At 40.6% G+C, this 20,531-nt stretch overlaps 1 protein-coding gene across 3 annotated transcripts in view; it reads left to right on the forward strand.

Moving 5' to 3' along the window:
- Window positions 1–18,349, forward strand: part of COG3 (component of oligomeric golgi complex 3) — a 76,750-nt gene extending 58,401 nt beyond the window's left edge. For all 3 annotated transcript variants that reach the window (XM_064586093.1, XM_045869471.3, XM_045869470.3), the window contains 6 exons: window positions 1,598–1,686; window positions 1,796–1,930; window positions 7,275–7,350; window positions 11,739–11,866; window positions 12,932–13,030; window positions 16,398–18,349. In XM_064586093.1, coding sequence (XP_064442163.1) covers window positions 1,598–1,686; window positions 1,796–1,930; window positions 7,275–7,350; window positions 11,739–11,866; window positions 12,932–13,030; window positions 16,398–16,427 — 557 coding nt within the window. In that variant the 3' untranslated portion in view covers window positions 16,428–18,349. The remainder of the gene's footprint in view (window positions 1–1,597; window positions 1,687–1,795; window positions 1,931–7,274; window positions 7,351–11,738; window positions 11,867–12,931; window positions 13,031–16,397) is intronic.
- Window positions 18,350–20,531: the final 2,182 nt, after the last annotated feature.

Here is a 20,531-nt window from a genome sequence, read left to right on the forward strand (position 1 = left end):
ATCTTAGAGGGTGGGGGAAAAGCAGAGGGGGAGGGAGAGGGACAAGCAGACTCCTTGCTGAGTGTGGAGCCCGAGAATGAGGGCCTCAGTCTTGATCTCAGGACCCAGAGATCGCAACCTGAGCTGTAACCAAGAGTCAGATGCTCAACTGACTGTGCCACCCAGGCGCCCCTGTGATTTTTTTTTTTTTTTTAAACAGCAGCCAGATTTCCTTGCTTTTGCCTTTATAGAATGCGTAATGTTTTTTAGAGCTTATTCTCATCAGAGGCTTCTATCCCCCAGCCAGTCTAGTTAATTTCCTTCTGTCCTTTCAGTGTGAGGTATGGGAGTAGTGCTCTAACCTTGGAGAGTGCCAGGGGCTGATAGTCCTTAACTTTAAGTGATGGGACAAAGTAAGGCTGATCTACTTCATTTTTTTCCAATTCATAATTTGTTGCTGCTTACTTAGTTCTCATATAGATCCACTGAAGTGTGAGAAAATAAAATGCCCTAAAATTTTGGCAAATCCTGGTTTAAAGTCTGTTTTCTCTAAAACATTATAAAGCCCATATAATCCTACTGTATGCTGTCACAGACAGTCTTTTAGGTTATCTTGTAGAAAAGACAGCAGAAACAAAGCTTTACTTTCAGTCCTGAATCTGGTAGATCTCTTTCAGTAAGATCAGGGTCAAGGCAGTAAGTACCGTTGTGGTACGTGTACTTACAAAAACCAGGGCTGGAAGCATTTCATGCTTTGCTTCTGCAGTGTGGCAAAGCAAAGAAATGGTCTTTTCTTTTTTTTAAAGATTTTATTTATTTATTTGAGAGAGAGAGAATGAGAGACAGAGAGCATGAGAGGGAGGAGGGTCAGAGGGAGAAGCAGACTCCCTGCCGAGCAGGGAGCCCGATGCGGGACTTGATCCCGGGACTCCAGGATCATGACCTGAGCCGAAGGCAGTCGCTTAACCAACTGAGCCACCCAGGCGCCCAGAAATGGTCTTTTCTGACTATCACTTAAAAGTACTTGCTCTCTTTACTTTTAAACCTCTAACCTCTCATGACTAACATTATATCTTAATTGCATTTGAACATCAATGAGACCTCAGTTAGTACTTTGCATGGATTCTAGTTAGTCTGGAGGTTAAGGGATAAATATGTCCTTTTGGTGTTTTCTTTCTGGCTGACACATTAGTTTATTCATTCTGCTTCAAATGAATAAGTTTCTGTGCCAGCCAGGATCTTAACAAATGAAGCTGGGTAAGTATCTGATTTTTTTTTTTTTTTTTTTTTCTGAAAAATCTATTTAGCAGCATAAAAGTAAAGCAGTGAAATTTTAAGGTATCCGTTACCATTTATCTTTTTTTTTTCTGTAAATGGATAACTGAGATTAATAGTCATTTCTCAAGTTTGACTTCTAGAAAATAACTGTGTATGGGTACTGCAGCCATGGTTGGCCCTAATCTCACCCTCTCCCATTCACGGCGGTGAGTTGGTGGAAATGAAACCGCTCTTGCTTTGTGGTAACAGATAACTGGTGTATGTTAACACACTGAAACAGTAACTCGTCTTTTCTTTTAAAACTATACCTGTTCACTGGATGAGTAATTTTGTTTCACAGATGCAGCATTTAAAATCCTGAACCCTATGACTGTTCCAAGATTTTTTAGGCTGAATAGCAACAATGCCTTGATAGAGTTCTTGTTGGAGGTGAGAAGGAGTCTGTTTCATTGGTGGTGGGAGATAAATGGCATTCTTTACATATCTGGTAATTTCTAGGCACATAAAAACAGGAGGAAATTGTCATCTTCTTTTTAAGGGTACGCCTGAGATAAGAGAACATTATCTTGACTCTAAAAAAGATGTAGACCGTCATCTGAAATCGGCCTGTGAGCAGTTTATTCAGCAGCAAACCAAGCTGTTTGTAGAGCAGCTGGAGGAGTTCCTGACAAAGGTATAGACCTTGGTGCATATTTGGTAAAGTAATTTTCAATTCTTCCTTCAATTTCCTTTTGAATTACCCTCTTGTGAAAACTCTGGCAGGAGCTAGTAAATAGTAAGCCCAGATCTTAATGATTCCGTCTAGGAAATCACCTTGTTTCCTATTATGGAAGCTTTCTGGTTTGGACTTTTAGATATGCTTGCACAGTTTTCAGTTTTTAAGAGAAAAAGTGCAAGTATTGTCTCCTCACTAACATCCATCCAGCTGGCTAATGCCAGCAATGAAAAAATCAGATCATGGCTATTTTGACTTTCCTGTTTCAGCCTAATTTTTTTTTTTTTTTAAATACTTAGGTACCGTTACTAAGGACTTTACTTCATAAAAATGTTTAAAAAGTCTTGAAATTTAAAAAAAACAGTCTTGAGATGAGCTTTCATTTATTAAGCCTCTACTGCCTGTCCGGACTTGTATTAGAGTACATTATAAAAAGGATAAAAATATGACAGCCTTTTCTCTCAACTTTACTTACCTAAGTCCTAACTGGGGAGACAGGTTGTATCTCTGAAATGACCAGGGGACAGCTAAGCAAATTGTCTGTTAGTAATTTTTTGCTGGGGCCATCAATATGCCTGAAGCCTATGATACTTGTTCAAAAGATAGAAGATACTTGTTTTTAAAAATAGTAATAAATACCAAAAACAAATATAGAAATGTTAAAGTAGTTAAACTGCCCTTTTATCATTGGCATATAGTACTTGTTTATGGGGTTTTAGTCCATTCAGACAAGTATTTGGAGTGTGTGTGTGTGTGTTTTTCTTCCCCTGCCACATAAATTTAAAAGGGGGGAGTGGTGGTAGAAAGGTTTCCTGCTGGGTTTTGATTTTTAAAAAATGGCACAAGTTATCGATACTTTGTAATTTACAGGTAAGTCCAGTACAGTTTTTACTGAAATTGTCCTTACAGGAAATCTGTAGATTGTGGTATGTATTTTTGGGAAAGCATCCACATTAGTGCTGGTGGGAAATATTGTAGATGAGTATTCTGCAATAGCAGAGCTGCAGAATGAATCATCTGACATAAGCAAGTTGATTATAATGAAATCTAGGATTAAAGGTTTTTTCTGGAAAAGCACAGTCAAGAAGTCAAGAGAATGAAAATTCACTGATGTAGCTGTCCAAATTGATGGTAGTGTAAGTTTGGTAAATCTGGTATAACTCTCTAATTATGCATTTTGGAAGGTTTTGGACACTATGAACATTTTTTAAAAATTAGAGATTTATGTAGAAAACATGTATTCCAGGGCGCCTGGGTGGCTCAGTCGGTTGGGCATCTGCCTTCGGCTCAGGGCATGATTCCAGGGTCCTGGGATCAAGCCCCGCATCAGGCTCCCTGCTCAGCGGGGAGGCCTGCTTCTCCCTCTGCCTCTGCCTGCCGCTCCCCCTGCTTGTGCTCTCTCCCTCTCTGTCAAATAAATAAATAAAATCTTTAAAAAAAACAAAAAACAGAACATGTATTCCAAGTCTGAATTATATAGTGGTTCTCCATGGAATGCTACACATCTACAGCGGGGACTCCTGTATAGCTGTTCACGCATCTCTCTCTATACCACTCCTCCCTGAGGGATCGGAGAGGGAAAGACCCTGCCTCTTGACATCATTGAGAAGTCAGTCCTGTCCCCCCTGCTTAGTCTGTGTTGTCTTTGCTCAGATCATTCACTGTTGCCTTGTTTTCTTTTTTCAAACTTGGTCCCTAAGTGCTCTTCAGAGTCCAGTCAAAATATTTAGTAGATAGTACAGCTTAGACGACTGAGCATCCCTTTCACATTATCTTATTCCAAATTCAGTCCCTTCCCCCATCCTGTTGGAGTAGAGTGAGTCACAGACAAAGACGCGCACACATCCACAGGGCATACAGCGTAAGCACTAGAGTTCACACAGATATATGTGATTGTTTAAGACATTGCTTGTTAGAATTTGTGGACCAAGCCATTTTTCACTTTTTATCTGGTGGATGTTACTAGTATTCTGAATAGCAGAGACAGAATAAATGATTTTAAAACTTTAAAATGATTTTCTTTAAAGGTAAATCTGCAAGTGCAGAATCTTGTGCTTCTTTTATTATAGTTGGCATCTTACAAGGCAGCCCGTGATTGTACCTTGATAAATGATTACAAGAGAAGTGGCATCCATAGGTGCAGAAAGGGAACAGTTTTTCATCTTGGATTTGGATGTAGGCTTGTAGGTCTCAGTATTTTAACATTTGGATATAAGCCTCATCAACAAATGTTCTCAGCTGAGAACAATTTGGGCTCATTTTTAAAATATATGTGGGTTTGCATAATAAAACAAACTGTATGAATGTAGAGAACATTCTTGGGCTGTCTGAAGACTTGTTTTTGAGCCTAAAGACTCGGGGTGTGATTTTAGTCCCTTTTTACCTGCTGTAAATTGGCCTTTTGGTTATGTAGCTCCTTCCTGGATTCTCCTTGTTGAGATGCCTTGTTTTCATTAATTCTCATTACATCCCTGGCACCTAGAGTAAGTAAAACATCTTCATTTCAAGTTGGAGACACTAAAGTTATACAGAGTGACCCAATATACACAAGACAATCATTTCTACAAACTTAATCTGACTAGTGTAAACATCTTCCCTGATTTTTTGTTACAATTAATGAAGTTTCTTCAGAAAAATAAAATAAATTCTAGAAGAATATATATGCTCTATTGTCCTGTTTCCTGCTCCTTGAAAAATAACCTTTTTTCTAAGTATTTGACCCTAGGGAGTATAATACTGTTCTAAGTGTTGGGGATAGAAGTTCATACGAAAATAATTTGGATCAAATATCTTCTGTTAAACTCAAAAACTGTTGATACTTTCTTTTCTTTCTTTTTTTAAAGATTTTATTTATTAATTTGACAGAGAGAGCACAAGCAGGGGGAGTGGGAGAGGGAGAAGCAGACTCCCTGCCGAGCAGGAAGCCCAATGCGGGACTTGATCCCAGGACTCTGGGATCATGAGCTGAGCCAAAGGCAGATGCTTAACTGACTGAGCCACCCAGGCACCCGAAAAACTGTTGATACTTCCTATTGTTTTAGAATTTCATTATATTGACCGTTGCTTGAAACAAACCCTGAAGTAGGGGTTGGACTGGTCATGGGTATGGTAGAAAGAGCATAGAATTTTGACTCAGGAAAGCTGAGCTCTAGCCCCCCTTTGCCACCTCCTGAGTAAAATGGTAGCAAGGTAGATTCTCCAAGCCTTGCTTTTCTAATCTCTACAGCAGAGATAGCTACTGTATCCCTCTTCCCAACTTAAGGTTATTATGAGGCCCAAAAGAAGATCATACATGTAATAGTACTTTAAATGCTGCAGAAATGTTATAGGAAAATACGACAAATTTGAAGTGCAGGTTTTGCTTTAACAACAAATCTGAATGAAAGCATTTTAAAGGAAGTACATTTCAAGTTTATAACTAAGCTAAAAGTGTTTCCCCCAGTTTATGCTGAAAAACTCAAGACTTGTATTTAGCAATATTCATTTTTTCCCAAGCAATTTACTGAAGTATTGCAAGTTTATTTGGGTTGGGGGTGGGGGAGGAGTGGAGGGAGAGGGAGAGAGAGAATCTCAAGCAGGCTCAGGGCTCTATCTCACAACCCTGACATGACCTGAACCGAAAATCAAGAGTTGGATGCTTAACCAGCTGAGCCACCCAGGTGCCCTACAAGTTTATTCTTAATATTCCCTCTGAAGTGTTACTAATTTCCTCAGCAACACTATAAATTTAAATTTTTTCTTGATTGTAGTGCATGTAAGAGAATTTGACCTCTAAATTTAATTTTTATTCTCAAGGACTTTAATGGGAAATCAGGATAGAAAATATGTAAACATTATGAAGTGTACAGCAATGTCATCATGAGACAGTGGGTCTACTATGCTCATCTTGTAGAGTTTTTGAAAAAGATAGGGCTAATTGGGGAAAACTTTTGAAGAAAATGCTCCTTGCAGTTTGACTTAAGTATGTTACGTAGAGAGTAAATAGAGATGGATATGTAAGTTTGTCTTTGTTCTTAATATAAAAATAATTAATACAGCCTAAGCCTACAGCATATATATCATTATGATATTGGTTAAATTCTGGAACAATCAGTGGAATAATAGGCAACCATTACTAATAAAACATAACTGTTGGACACAGAAAAATGTCCAGAAAATTTGGGTTAGGTGGGGAAAAAAGATGTCAGAGCACTGTGTTCCTATTTTTGTAAACGTAGACACATTAGTATGTTTATATATTTATGTTGGAAAAGATTTTGGATAATACATACTAAATGAACATGTTTTTCTTTTAGCATTGCCTAATCTATAATCGTATGAATGATTTGTTTTTAAAAGCTGCATCTCACAATACAAAGTAAAGCTATCGAGAGGGATAGACAATAGAAAAGGGGTGATTTTATACACATGGCAGCATGAGCAAAGGCCTAGGGTAGTCCAGGAATGTGAGCTTACTTAACATTGTATTCTGTCTGTGCCCGTCTTCTGCCTAAATATTTTTGTGGCCTTCTTTAATCGGAAAGTGTTGGGTTTCAAATTTTTCTAATGAGACTATCTAGTGAGGCCAAGGTCACAGTTGGGACCTTTGGCACCTAACAGTCCATTTAAAAAATGTTTTATGCAGCTTCTGTCCTTCACCTTCCCCAGCGACACCTTAGTTACCAACTACCCCACCATGATTTGCCATCTTGAGAACATCTTAAGAACAGACTTGTCCAAGCAGCCAAATGTACTTTTTTATGTTTGCTTCTCTGTACTGATGGCTGAGGAATGAAAGGGAGATGAATGAAAGGTGGGCATCTGAGTCTACCTGTAGCAGTGGTTGGTCGTGTGCCTTTTGATGCTGTTTGAAAATCTTGTTTTCATAACCTTCTCTCTGCCTGAAATATAATAAAGAAAAGGAATCTCTAGGTATGTAAAGGAGCTTTGTCCTGCTGGGGTGACATTTTTCTAACAGCATACAATAATAATTTAATGTTGACATAACAGTCCACTTAAAAAGGGACCTGTTTTGTCTCCATATTTTTCCTAGGTCCTCAGTTTTGTCTTCCTTCTCTAAAATGTTTCAGGCAGAATATCTCAGGACATTGGTGGTGTTTTTTTGTAAGACAGCAGATGCCTTGAAATCACAAAAGTAGTTTTGCTAAAATATGTTATTAGTTGGAAGGATTATGAGTTACAACGCATTTTTTTAGGATTGCACATTTGACTATCATTATGTTTTAATAGGTTCAGATGGTGGTGTGTCCTTGGAGAGACGTGAAATGAAAAGAAACGTGTTTCTTTTTGTCTTGTCTAACAGGTTTCAGCATTGAAGACGATGGCCAGTCAGGGAGGACCCAAGTATACTCTTTCACAGCAGCCTTGGGCACAGCCAGGTATTCACATTTTACTATCAGGGATTTCTTTTTTTAGGATGTTGATTAATTTGCATTTATATAGTCTCTGACAGCTTGGAGTTGGTTTCCTACTTCTGTGGTTTGTGTTGATGCAAGGTGCAGTTTGGAGCTGACAGGTCTTAATGGGCCAGCACTACTTGCATTTCAAAAAGCATTCCAAGGAAACAAGAATTAAAAAGAAAAAATACAGAGTTAAAAATAAACGGGGCTTAGATGGAAACAGTTTGTTTCTGTACACCTGCTTTTCATTGTATTAGAGCTTTGATGAAAGTACTGTTTTTGGTAGTCTGCAATTAGGGAGGGAACGCTACTGTTCTCAAGTATTAAATGAAGAATGTTGGGCATTATTTTGTTTCACGTTTTATGTAAGTTACATCCTCAGTTTGTTAACATTTTTAGAGTGTTCAAGAAAATTATAAAAATTGTGGTGTAAGTGGGGAGTTGGCAGACATGCTTGAGATATTCCCAGTTTTACTCTTTCTTAAATATAAATTTTTTTGTGCCAGAGGGTTTTTTTCTTTTTTTTATCTTTAGCATTAGACCTCGGACATTTAGAATCACAACTTTGTGGGTTACTTTTGGTTCATTTTGTGGCTTTTTAAGTTGCCATTAAGCCAGAATAAATCATTTTGGAGGATTAGTATTTCTGGCTGGTCCCTGGCCCACATCAGGAAAGAGATCTTTTGGAACCTAAAAGGGCAAAATGGTAAAAGAATCATGTTTTAATTATGGAGAAGCTGTATCCAAGTTGGTAGGGCAGCTTTTAGCTGAAAGGGAGATCCAAATTCACCTTTAGCGTCCATAAAAAATTGACATTCTGCTAGCACCTAATCTAACGTTAGGTTTTTAATATGATTGGTTTTCCATATTGAAAGAATGATATATTTGTCAGGTATTTTTTCTTTTGGGGAAAAGAATTGAGGGCATTCTAAAAATTTTCAGTTACTCTTTTTTTTTTTTTTAAGATTTTATTTATTTATTTGAGACAGAGAGAATGAGAGACAGAGAGCATGAGAGGGAGGAGGGTCAGAGGGAGAAGCAGACTCCCCGCCGAGCAGGGAGCCCTATGCGGGACTCGATGCCGGGACTCCAGGATCATGACCTGAGCCGAAGGCAGTCGCCTAACCAACTGAGCCACCCAGGCGCCCTTCAGTTACTCTTAATAATGGCTCAGGTTAATTTGAAGTTTAACTAGAACTGAGAAGCTAAAAGAGTAGCTGTGCATCTCATAGGATTTGTAAGTGTACAGAATTATCAGTTGTATTTGAATGGAAGATAGGATTTTATTTCACAAATTTGTCATATGAACTTTGATGATACCAGTATAAGTTTGCATTGATTTGCTTTATTGCATATGAACTTTTTGACTGCTTTCGGTCTTTTGTTTACCTGTGTTGGAGACAGTAAATATTTTACTGTCTGCATTATTTTAAACCTTTGTATCATGTGAGATTGAAATCTTCATCATCTTACCAAAGGACAGAGATCCTACTTGATGCATTAGTACATTCTGTCAGAAGACAGAAAATCAGTTTCTTTTATTGATCACACTGGAAATTCTTTTTAAAATTTATTTTATTTATTTATTTTTAGAGAGCATGAAAGCGTGGGGGTGGGGAGGGGCCGGAGGAGAGGGAGAGAGAGAATCTTGGGCAGGCTCCACACGGAGCCCGATGCAGGGCTTGATCTCAGGGCCCCGAGTCACCCAGGTGCCACAACGCTGGAAATTCTAATCACAGTTGGCTGTGGTGGTAGCCGCCTGTTCTGACCCCTCACAGTCAGGAGGAGTCTTGTCACTCCATAACTCAGCACAATTCTAGAAGGAATTCTGACCGCCTGTGGATTAATTGGGACTTTGGGTCAAGGTTTCAGTGTTTTATAGGGCTTATTTAGAAATAGAAGCTGATTTTATTTTGAATGTTTATGTAAATGAAGCTCTTGGGTGCAATAAATCTTTCTTAAAATAGGTAGAAACCAATAAACAGGCATAGGCGTATTTAATACAACTAAGCCCAGGGGCTTGATGCATAATTAACGTATTTTTCTTTCCTCTTTGGAAAGATCCTCCTTCACTCAAAACGGGCTGTCATTTTCTCAAGTGGAATCTGAGTGGAGCTTGCAGTGTTAGGTGTGCTGTGCTCTGCAGCATTAGTAAAGCAGGAGTGGATGAAAGGAAGCGGACAACAGGACAGATTGCAGTGGGGCTTGCTGCTTTGTCATTAACCCATTCTCTGTCTTTTAAGGGAGGAGGTCTTGGCAGATAGAGCAGTGGCACTCCATCCAGTTCACTTAGCTGTTGTATCATCTGTCCCATGTAGCTGCGCAGAGCTGTGGAGTTGCTTTTTCTTCATCTGTAGTACAAGAAGCCTACACTGAAATGCCGGGGATGTTTGGGCCTTTGGCTGGGAGCATCAAGAACAATCTAGGGACTTGTCTAGGGCCCTAGAAACCCGAGGTGACTGGTTCATGCAGTCTTGATTAGGTTCCTGGGGATCATTTCATGATAAACTCAGAGGAGATTGAGTTGTAAATTAGGGTGCCAATTTGTTAATTTACTCTGAGAAATATACCTTTATAAAGAGCCCTCAGAGGGCTCTGTTCACGGGCTTCACACCCACCATTTGGTTATCAAGGGCTCTGAAAACTGACTTAGGGATTCTTGAAGTGTGTTGGTGAGGATAGAACCAGAGCCCATGGAATTAAGTGCCCTAAAGGAGCTTTCATCTATTTTATAAAAAATAAGCAATTCCTGGATTGTTTTCTTCTTGAGAGCGTTGATACTTTCTTACCCTGCTCTACCACAACCCTTCTCAATTTAAAGAAAAATGTTTTTAATATATAGTACAAAATTTGGGCTGTGACAAAGTATAAAATGAAAAGTAATTCTATTTTTCATCTCCAAACCAGCCCTCTCAAAGGTAGCAACTATTAATAGTCTCTCTCCCCCAGTTGTTATATATGTACTAGCATATGTGGACTTTAAAAATACTGTACAAATAAGATTATACCATATTCCTTGCCTTCTTTCTTTTTTTTTTTTAAACTTATTCTGTGTCTTAGAGCCCTCTCTGTACTGGCGTATCCAGCTCTGTGCATTCTCTTCAGTGGTGCATGGAATGCGTCACTCTAGCATAATTTCTTTAATGATTCTGTTAATAGTTAAAAGTATTTTTAGGTTTTTTCCCTCATCCAGTCTTTAATAAATGTCCCTGTAGACGCGTATCTTGGTATTTTATTAGTATATCCATCAGGTAAATTTCTAGCAGTGGCGGTGTTAAGTGATAGAGTATATGTGTATTTTCAGTTTTGCTAGACATTGCCCAGTTTACGCTCCCCACGGCAGGGGATGAGAAGGCCTGTTTCTGCACACCCTTACCAAATGTGGATATTCACAGTCTTAGTCACTTTTACCAATCTGAAAATTTCTCAGTTGTTTTAATATACATTTCTTAAATTATGAGTGAAGTTGAATGTCTTTGAAGTTATTAATCAGTCTTTTTCTTCATACCTTTCTAGGTAGTTTCTCTCTTTTAAATGACCTCATAAAGATTACTACTCTTCTTTTCCATTTGTACTTCTTTTCAGACACTACACTTAGGCTACGTAATTGTTTCAGTTACAGTTTTCTGGAATTCTGTAGCCTTTCTGATAATACAGTATAAGATTATAACAGATGGGGGCACCTGGGTGGCTCAGTCAGTTGAGTGTCTGATCTTGGTTTCCCCTAGGTCATGATCTCAGCTCAGGTCATGATCTCAGGGTCCTGGGATAGAGCCCTGCGTTGGGCTTCATACTCAGGTGCAGAGTCTGCTTGTCCTTCTCCTTCCCCTTCTGTTCTTCCCCTCACGTGCGCACTCTCTCTCTCTCAAATAAATAAAATCTTAAAAAAAAAGAAGAATGTAACAGATGGATTTTTAGTTACTGTTAAATATGTGTGGATGTTTTGAGAATGATTTCACAAGCCAAGAGAGCATCTCTTGCTGTGAGTCAGTTCTGTAAATGAGTAAGCTCATTCATAATGAAGTAATTCTTACTAGTGTCTCTCTGCAAATAATTTTTTATTTTATCTTAACTATCTCTGAATTCCAAAGGCACCATAATATAGCCCCTATGAATGTCCTGAAGAGTGTTGGAGGAGTTCTTTTACTGCCTTTGCCTTTGGGAGTAGAATTTTGTATGTAGTAGATAATGAATGTTTATAGGGCTTGTGATTAAACTTGGTAAACAGGAAAAGTGAAAGAAAATTTGGGGGGAAATGGAGTCCTTTCTTCTGCCGTTTTTTTCTCTCCATTTATTCCCCTCTGAATAAAAATGGAAGTGTTTCTTCTCTTTTTCTTTGTAACACTAATGAGGTTAATTCTTTCCAGCAAAGGTCAGTGACCTTGTAGCAAGTGCCTACAAGACAATAAAAGCGAAGCTGCCTCTGACATTGAGAAGCATGTCATTGTACCTATCCAATAAAGACACAGAGTTCATCTTGTTTAAACCTGTTAGGGTGAGTATCGTGATATGTTATTTGAATGTTGTCCAGTCTCTTCAGGTTTTCTTGCCTTGTCTACCATTTTCCTCTTCCTGTAGACATTTAAAAATGTAGGTATACTGTTCTAGTAAAGTTGATTAATAATCACTGTAATTCTTGGGAGGCTTACAAAACCAGCACCGGCCTGATTATATCCACCCCTGCCTTTGTCTTAAGTTCTTTATGTTACCTTTGGCAGCAAGGTAATTTTGACCTTAAAGTACAAATTAGTAAATAAATAAGTCATCAGATCCTAACATTGAATGTGGCCCAATACTTGAGAAAGCGGCATTTCAGGAATTATGCTTCATTTTACTGGTGAGTAGTGGAAATAAATGGCTTGCAGTGGCTGCCAAGGGATTAAATGTCAGAGCAAATTTAGCGCTCATAACTTCCAGCTCTTGTTGAGCTCACATCTTTACCGAAGGCATTGGTTGATTTTTAAAGTACGTTTTATGTGTCTGGGAACTTTATTATCTTTTGTGTAAGAAATTGCTCCTGAAGGCCTTACTATTCTCTGGGGGGATGGGGCTTACTAGAGTTTAGCTTTTCCAGGAAGTATTATCTGATAAGGCTTAGTTGGATTGTACTAGCATGTGAATTATTAAGTGTAAATTATATGTCTTTGGTAATCCAGTGAAAGATACATTTCCTCCACTTGTTTGGCAAACATCATTAAGATTTAACATTCTGAAACCAAGACCAGGTGAAACCAGGTGTTTAACATTCTGAAACACCAAGAAACAGACTCTTAACTATAGAGAATAAACTGATGGTTATCAGAGGGGCAGTGGGTGGGGGATGGGTGAGATTGGTGATAGGATTAAGGAGTGCACTTTTTGTGTTGAGCACAGGGTCATGTATGGAAGTACTAAATAACTATACTGTACACCTGAAACTAATATAACACTGTATGTTAACTAACTGGAATTTAAATGAAAACTTAAAAAAAGATTTAACAGTCTTAATGTTTCACGTTTAAGATGACCACATATGTTTCTAGTGACTCATTTAATGGGATTGCCTCTTCTTCTTTCTAAGAATAATATTCAGCAAGTCTTCCAGAAGTTCCATGTTTTGTTAAAGGAAGAGTTTAGCCCTGAAGATGTCCAGATCATTGCTTGTCCTTCTATGGAACAGGTAATCCATCATTTGAAGATCCCTGTACTTTTATTCCTCTTCGTTATTTTACTTGAGTAGGTAATGTCTTTGAGTAACCATGTTTTTAATTTTAATTTTAAAAATTGTACATAATTTTATTCTGATGAGCAATAATTCAAACTTTGAATTGCTGTCTCAAATTTTTAGAGATGACTTTATAATTTTTAATTGCTTTTTTAAATCCTTTCTGATATTGAAAATTGCTGTGTTTAACATGAACTATTTGTGAAAAGTTCAAGTAATGGTGTTTACGATGCTGAGTAATTTTACTTGCGGTATGCATGATAAGAGGCCCACATTTCACATGAAAAAAAGTTACTTTAGGGATTTGATATTACAAGTGTTTCTGTTTTCTCTCTTCTTCCTAAGTTTGAAAAACTAAATACAGAGCTAGGTCTGTATTTATCATTCATGTATTCAGTTCAGCCAGCAAGTTTTTATTGAGCACATATTATGTATTAGGAGTAGGCTGGTGCTATGGTGGGTATTTTATTTCTGGTTTTAAGTTTGGTATAGCTTAGGAGTTTTATATATGTAAGGACTGGAGGGTGTGGGAGAGAGTAGTGAGGTATGGGAGCCTGATCAGAGAGGGTGGAGAGTTGGGGAAGGGACTGGAGGCATTGAGTATGGGTGAGTCTTCTGGGAGTTTTACCACATTGGGAGAGAAAAGGTGTAGCTGGAAGGGAAATGGGGTCTTTTTTTTTTTTTATTGAGATAGAACTCATATGCCATAGAATTCACCCTTTTAAAGTGGACAGTTCATTGGTTTTTAGTATGTTCACTAAGTTGTGCAACATCACCACCATCTAATTCCAGAACATTTTCATGTCCCCCCAAAAGAAACCTCATAGCCATTAGCAGATTCCCCATTCCTCCATCTTCTATAATTTACCTTTTGTCTCTATGGATTTGTCCATTCTGGATATATCATTAAATGGAATAATACAGGGGTACCTGGGTGGCTCAGTCAGTTAAGTGCCTTCAGCTCAGCTCATGATCCCAGGGTACTGGGATCGAGCCCCGCATAGGGCTCTCTGCTCTGTGGGAAGCCTACTTCTCTCTCTCTCTTCCACTTCCTGCTCTCTCTGTCAAATAAATAAAATCTTTAAAAAAATAAAATAAAATAAATGGAATCATACAATACATGGCCTTTTATGACTGGCTTCTTTCTCTTATCAGAATGTTTTTAAGGCTCTTCCATGTTGTAGCATGTATCAGAACTTTATTCTTTTTTATGGCTTTATATATTCCTTTGTATGGATAGATGGGTCATATATATATATTTTTTAAATGAGTTCATTTTCTTTTTTTTTTTTTAAAGATTTTATTTATTCATTTGAGACAGAGAGATACAGAGAGAGAGAGAGCATGAGCAGGGGAGAGGCAGAGGGCGAGGGAGAAGCAGGCTCCCCACCAAGCCAGGAGCCAGGAGCCAGGAGCCAGACATGGGGCTTGATCCCAGAACGCTGGGATCATGACCTGAGCCGAAGGCAGATGCTTAACAATCTGAGCCACCCAAGTGCCCCTAGATGGGTCCATATTTTAAAAAGATGTGTCTGTGGTTCCAGGATTGTAGTTAAAATACTTTTTTTTTAATAAGTCACTTGAAGTAATTATATTCTATGTGATTATACCACTAACTTGATAATACAGTTAGGTTTGTTTCAATGTTTAGAAATTTTTTTTCCCCATCATTTTGATTTAATTTTGTTTTTTTATTATATAAAGTATTAACCTGGTTCTCAAGTCAGAATTCTAGAACAAGGTAGAATTGGAGGTGTCTTGCTTCCCTTTCAGTCCCCTCCAGCCTTTTCCTTCCTTTGTCCTATAAATAACTTACTTTTATTTGTTATTGGGTTATCTTTCCTTTTTTTTTTTTTTTCCTTTTAAAGATAGAGGAAAATGCATGTTTTTATATTCATGAAGAGGATCCAGAGAGAGAGCAAAATTGATGCTGGAAAGATGTCCTAGAGTAGCAAAGGGGGGATGGAATCTCAGGAACAGTTGGAGGGTGCAGCCTTCGTTAGGTGCATGGGGGTGGGGGTGCTCAGTCGCAAAAGGAAAGAAAGCCCAGTGTTTGGGCACACATGTGGGGAGGCGGTGGACACGATAGGACGATGGAAGCTCTCATCTGATTGCTTCATGCTTGTGAGTGAAACAGGAAGACGGTTAGCACTAAAAGGGAGGGGGCACTAAAGATTTGGGGAGCAAGGCTCAGTTGAGTTCAGTGGTTATTAATCCAAGAGAGCATGGTTGTCTATTTTTTCTCCAGTTATATATAGTCAGTTGTAAGAGTGTAGATGTGGAGTAGCCAGGTGAGCTTGCCAAGAACATGCAGGGTTCCCGGGCTCCTGCTGGACTCCTGCTAGCAAGATACATGTTTTAGTGTGTGTGTGTGTGTGTGTGTATGTTTGTAACTTAAAATTTGACAGTAATCACTCACATTATGTACAACTGAAATTGCTTTGCTCTGCCTCTCTTCCCTATTCATTTGATGAACCACTGCATTGTTCTCATGATGTACCAGTGGGTTGCAACCTAGTTTGAAAAACACTGATTGAGACCATCATTCTGTGCAACTTGGTGTTGTCTGTTTCATCATGATTAGACTGAGGTTTTGTATTTTTGGCAGGAAAAACAGAGGTGATGGTGTGTTCCTTTCCCTGGGAGTACAAATTTATAGAAGAGTGTAGGGGGCCATTATTATTTTGATTACCAAAACAGTTCGTACTGTGTAGAAGGGTTCACTGCCAGGTTCATTTAACAGCATGTCTTCTAGGGCTCGGGTGCCAGATTGGCCGTGTGGAGACTGCAGTTCCCTTCCCTGTCCCATGGTGGGTTTCTCCGCTTCTCCTGGGGGCCGGCTCTGTGTCCCGCCCTCCTCTACAGAGTGGGCAGGGTGCTCTAGGGCTCAGTCAGAGTTAGCGTGTGAGCTGAAATTCACTCCTCACGCCTGTTCTTTTGCCTTTAAAGTGGTCATTCAAGGAATTCGTCTTACACACAGTTCTTCCCACAACACACTCTGCACAGAGAAGGGTGAAATTGATGATTTAGATCTATTTCTATCCCTTGTCAGGGTTGGTATGTAGGGGTTTTTTCCCCCCTCCTGTCATTTTCATTGGATTCTAAATAAGTTGAGGGCCTCGATTCAGTGATAGAGAGTGACCCCCTCCCAGACCTGCCACAAAGCCCGCCGCCCAGCGGCCGCTTCGCGAATCACACCAGCATTGCAGGTCCAGCTGTGTCCATTTGGCTTCTTAAAAATCTTAGACTTTTTCTGTCATTCTGTGTTTGAGGATTGGTATTCCACTGCAGAACTAACATAGCCTTTCACTTTGCTTTTCAGCTGAACCTCCTGCTGTCCGTTTCTAAATAACCAGGCCGGCCGGGCTGTGCACGTCAGTGTCTGTGCGGTCCGAGCGGGCTGGGAAGTCTGGCAACCTGAAGGACGCCGAGGAACCGGATGTGGGGGTGTCCCCGAGAACCACACAGGCGTGCTGCTCAGTGCTGACTGCAGAATGAAATACAAGCCAAGGGTTTGGAAGATTGGTGTTTCCCTTTTAAAAACATCAAAATGCCAAAGATTAATCTGGGAGCGTGAGAACTGCCTTCTTGAAAAGGTCACGAGAAAAGTGAGTTTTTTAGAGGTAGCTATGGTGGGCACACAGGGAAATGGTTCTTAGCAAAAGATGTGCAATTTGAAACTAGGTTACAATAAGTAGTGTGAAGAAGAACTTTACAGAAGGACTGTTAATTAGAAAGCTTCTACGAGGAGGGTTTGTTAAAGCGTGAAACACTGCAACACTTTGAGCCACAGAGATTCCACGGCGGCTCTTTTTTACTTCCAGAAATCTTATTTCTGCACTCTATTTAATGTAATGTTTCTCCTATCACTTTGAAGTTTTGTTTGGAGTAGATTGGGTGCATCTGAGAACAGATTCTGCTTTCCTGGGAATTTGGGGTGTTCTCTTTCTGTGTGTTTGATGTGAGGTAGTTTCAAGGTGCAAGAAGCCTGTGTAAGGTCCCAGCGTCTGTACTCCTTGAATTGCTTAGGTGCAGAACATTCAAACACAGGGGCTGGAGCCTCCTCATAATAGATGTGTGCAGTATCTTTGATGAGAATCTTCATGGTACAATAGTCCGTGTTTGCGAACGGGAAGCACCAATTAAGATGTCTTAAATCTGGCCCGTAAGGGAGAGGAGGCAGCCTGCTCAATAGTGTATCTCACGCAGGAAGGTTAGGGTTACCAGCTTTCTGTGCACTGCCTTCGGTTTTAGTAGTTCTTTGAACAGTGGACACTTTCATGTCCCGTGTATTCGTTCTTTGGCTGTGCTGTGTACCAACGTCGTGGGGCTCTAGCCCTGTCACGGCAGGATACATTTAACTAACAAAGACGAGGAGGATGAAGATGGCCCACCCCTTAAAACCTACCATATGATATCAGGGAATCATCAGATAAATGATGCACATCTGTGAGTTTGCCCACAAAAAACTATCTCCTGAGTGGATTGGTTTCGCCTCACATAAGCTGCTTTTTGGTTCAGAAGGAATTTTGAGCTACTCAAACACTATCCAGAGATGGAACACTGAAGAGGGTTCTGGAATGTAGCCAGCGGACCTCATTCTACAGGACTCGTCCCCTTGCAGGAGCCTCTTGCAGTGTGTAGATAGGTTATATATCCTGATGTCTGTCACTTTAAACAGGTCACTTGTTTCTCAACTCCATTCAAATTGGTGGTGAATGTGGCTTGAGAGAGCTTAATAGTCTGTTTTGGGAAGGTAGAAGGGAAAGAGGGTCCATATTCATTCTTTGACATGAAATGAATGAATCAGGAAGATTGTATTTACTTCCACTTACTATTTTAAATACATAAACTGTTTAATGAAATAAACTGTAAAATATCCTGTTTTCTGTATTATATGTACATTTGATTTTTTTAATAGCCTTTCCAAAGAAATGAGGGCATGATTATTGTATAGTACTGTGACTGATTTAATTGGATGTACAGAGCAGGCTGCATTCTTAAGGATAAAAATATGTGATGGCACTCATCCCTGTGTTTTGAATCTTTTCTTTCTGAAACACTCAAACATCTTACAAAGTGCTGAGTAGGTGATAGTGATCCAACTTGTTGGCTAAATGAATATTTGTTTAAAATCTGTACAGTTTCAAGTGTTTACTTATACAAAACATGTACATACTTTCAAATAATTTAAAATGCTTTATATTGTTTGGCTAGAAATTGCTGTTTTTAATAAATGTGAATTTTTTTAAAAATAAAGATTTTTGCTTCCTACTTTGTCCTCACGTGTCTGTTGTGTGTATGGATTCTTTTTAAAAAATAATTTTTTAATTGAAATTTTTATTGAGCTAGCTTGTGATTCACATGCGGTTGTCAGAATACAGGGAGACCCTCTGTACCTTTCCCCCGATTTCTCCCAGTGGTAACATCCGGTGAAAGTAGAATACGTTATCACAAGCAGAATATGGACATTGGTACACTCCACCAGTCTGTTCACTTGTACCGTGTGGATTTTTTGGTAAGATAATTATTGTGGGAAGACATTTTTGAAGCCTTTTTTTTTTTTTTTAAAGATTTTATTTATTTATTTGAGAGAGAGAATGAGAGAGAGCGAGCGTGAGAAGGGGGAGGGTCAGAGGGAGAAGCAGGCTCCTCGCCGAGCAGGGAGCCCGATGCGGGACTTGATCCCGGGACCCCGGGATCATGACCTGAGCCGAAGGCAGTCGCTCGACCGACTGAGCCACCCAGGCGCCCTTTTTGAAGCCTCTTAATGCTTCGTTAGTTGAAAGGTAATTTAATTTTTCTTTGTTTGCAAAACTGCCAGTTTCCTGAGTACTGTCAGCACAGAGTTGTGTTGAAATTTAATGTTACGGAAGTAGCAATAAAAACGACTTTGTATTTTCACCCTGGTTTAACAATCCCCTATCTTTAAATTTTCTTCTGCTGTTTATTACCTTGCAAGAAAGAACAGTCAACCTTCGTTTTTAAAAGGGGGCCGTTTGGTAGAGAAACCTCAGTGCATTGGTAAGAGAATGTTGCTTCTCAGCAAGGAGGAACTTCATTGCTTCCTCTCTGGAGCACTGCTCTCCCCGTGGCCGCTCGTCCCCCAGCTTGTCCGTCCTCTGATGGCCCGTGGGGCCCCCGCGCATCTGTGCGTCTGGCCTCGGCTCCTCACTGCTCACCCTCCGCGTCGGTCCGGGTCCGTGAGTGCACGTGCCAGGCTTCGTCACTGTCTCGCTTGGGCAGGAAAGGGCTTTGTCACCGGGGTGGGGGTGGGGGGACAGGCCAGAGGCTAGAGAAACAGAGGGATAAGCGCAGGAAGTATCACCGATGTAGGTATTTCTTGAACGCAGAAGGCGTTGGTGCGGACTCCGCTGTGGCAGGTCCTGGACTGAGCGTCACCACAACCGCGTTCATCTCGGGCAGCCTCGGGAGGACGGTCTCTGCGCTAGTTACCGATTTACGGCCTCGCAGCTCCAAATCCACCTTTTTGGGCCCTCCTTGGAGACTCTGCAGCTGGACCCAGAGAACATTTCTCCTTTGCCAGCGGGTGCAGACTTAGGCTTTGTAGGGTGCTGGAGGTTCACTGCACGGCGCGGGGGAAAGGGGCCTCCTGTTGCTGGTATGTCTCTCTTTCCTTCTACGTGGCCGCTGTGGCAGCGTGGGGGGCTCTGTAGTGAGTTCTCCTGCCATCCAAGTAGGAAGTTGGCGGCTCCCCAGCACGCCAATGAAATCCCGCCCCCCCCCCCCCCCCGCCCCCAGTCAGCGGGCCACGGTTCCATCCTTGGCCTTGGTGTTGGTGGGGGCTCTTGGAGGTTCTTCGTTCCCTCCTGGGTACTCCCAGCCCGCGCCCTCACCCCCACTCTTCACTCCGTGACCCTTCCCTCTCACCCAGGGGGCTCTGCTGTGCTGTGCTCCTCCACAAAGCCACAGTTGCTTTGTTTTGCTCTCGCTCGCTTCTCTGCGCCCCAGCCTAATCTCCCCAGGGGCACCTTGAGCACAGGGCGGAAGCTCGGTGTGTATTTGTTGCATGGCCTAATTAGTTACTGAATTCATTAGTGATTTTGTGGGCACTGCACGAGGCTCCATTTGCCTTGGGGCAGTCACCAATTGTTGCCCGTCAGGGAACCCTTGTGTGTAACTGAACAGGTTGGTATTCATAAACAGCCCAACTTCGTTCGTTTTCATTTCCAGGAGAAGCACCTTTTCCTGCCAAGTCATTGAAGATAGAATGGTGGTCAGTCAGAATTTGTCCCCTCAGGAAGGCGAGGACCTGGGAAGGGCCCAGGACGGAGGCAGACACTGTTACAGGTTGAATTACGTGCCCCCACCCCCCACATTCCTGTGTTGGCGTCCTAACCCCCAGGGCCTGGAAGTGTGACCTTATTTGGAAACCGGTTGTTGCTGATTTAGTCAAGATGAGGCCATACCCCCTCCAATGTGACTGGTGTCCATA

Source organism: Mirounga angustirostris, unplaced genomic scaffold, assembly GCF_029215605.1.
Source record: "Mirounga angustirostris isolate CCGP_5_RB_7025 unplaced genomic scaffold, mMirAng1.0.hap1 SCAF_3, whole genome shotgun sequence".
Taxonomy (NCBI): domain Eukaryota; kingdom Metazoa; phylum Chordata; class Mammalia; order Carnivora; family Phocidae; genus Mirounga; species Mirounga angustirostris.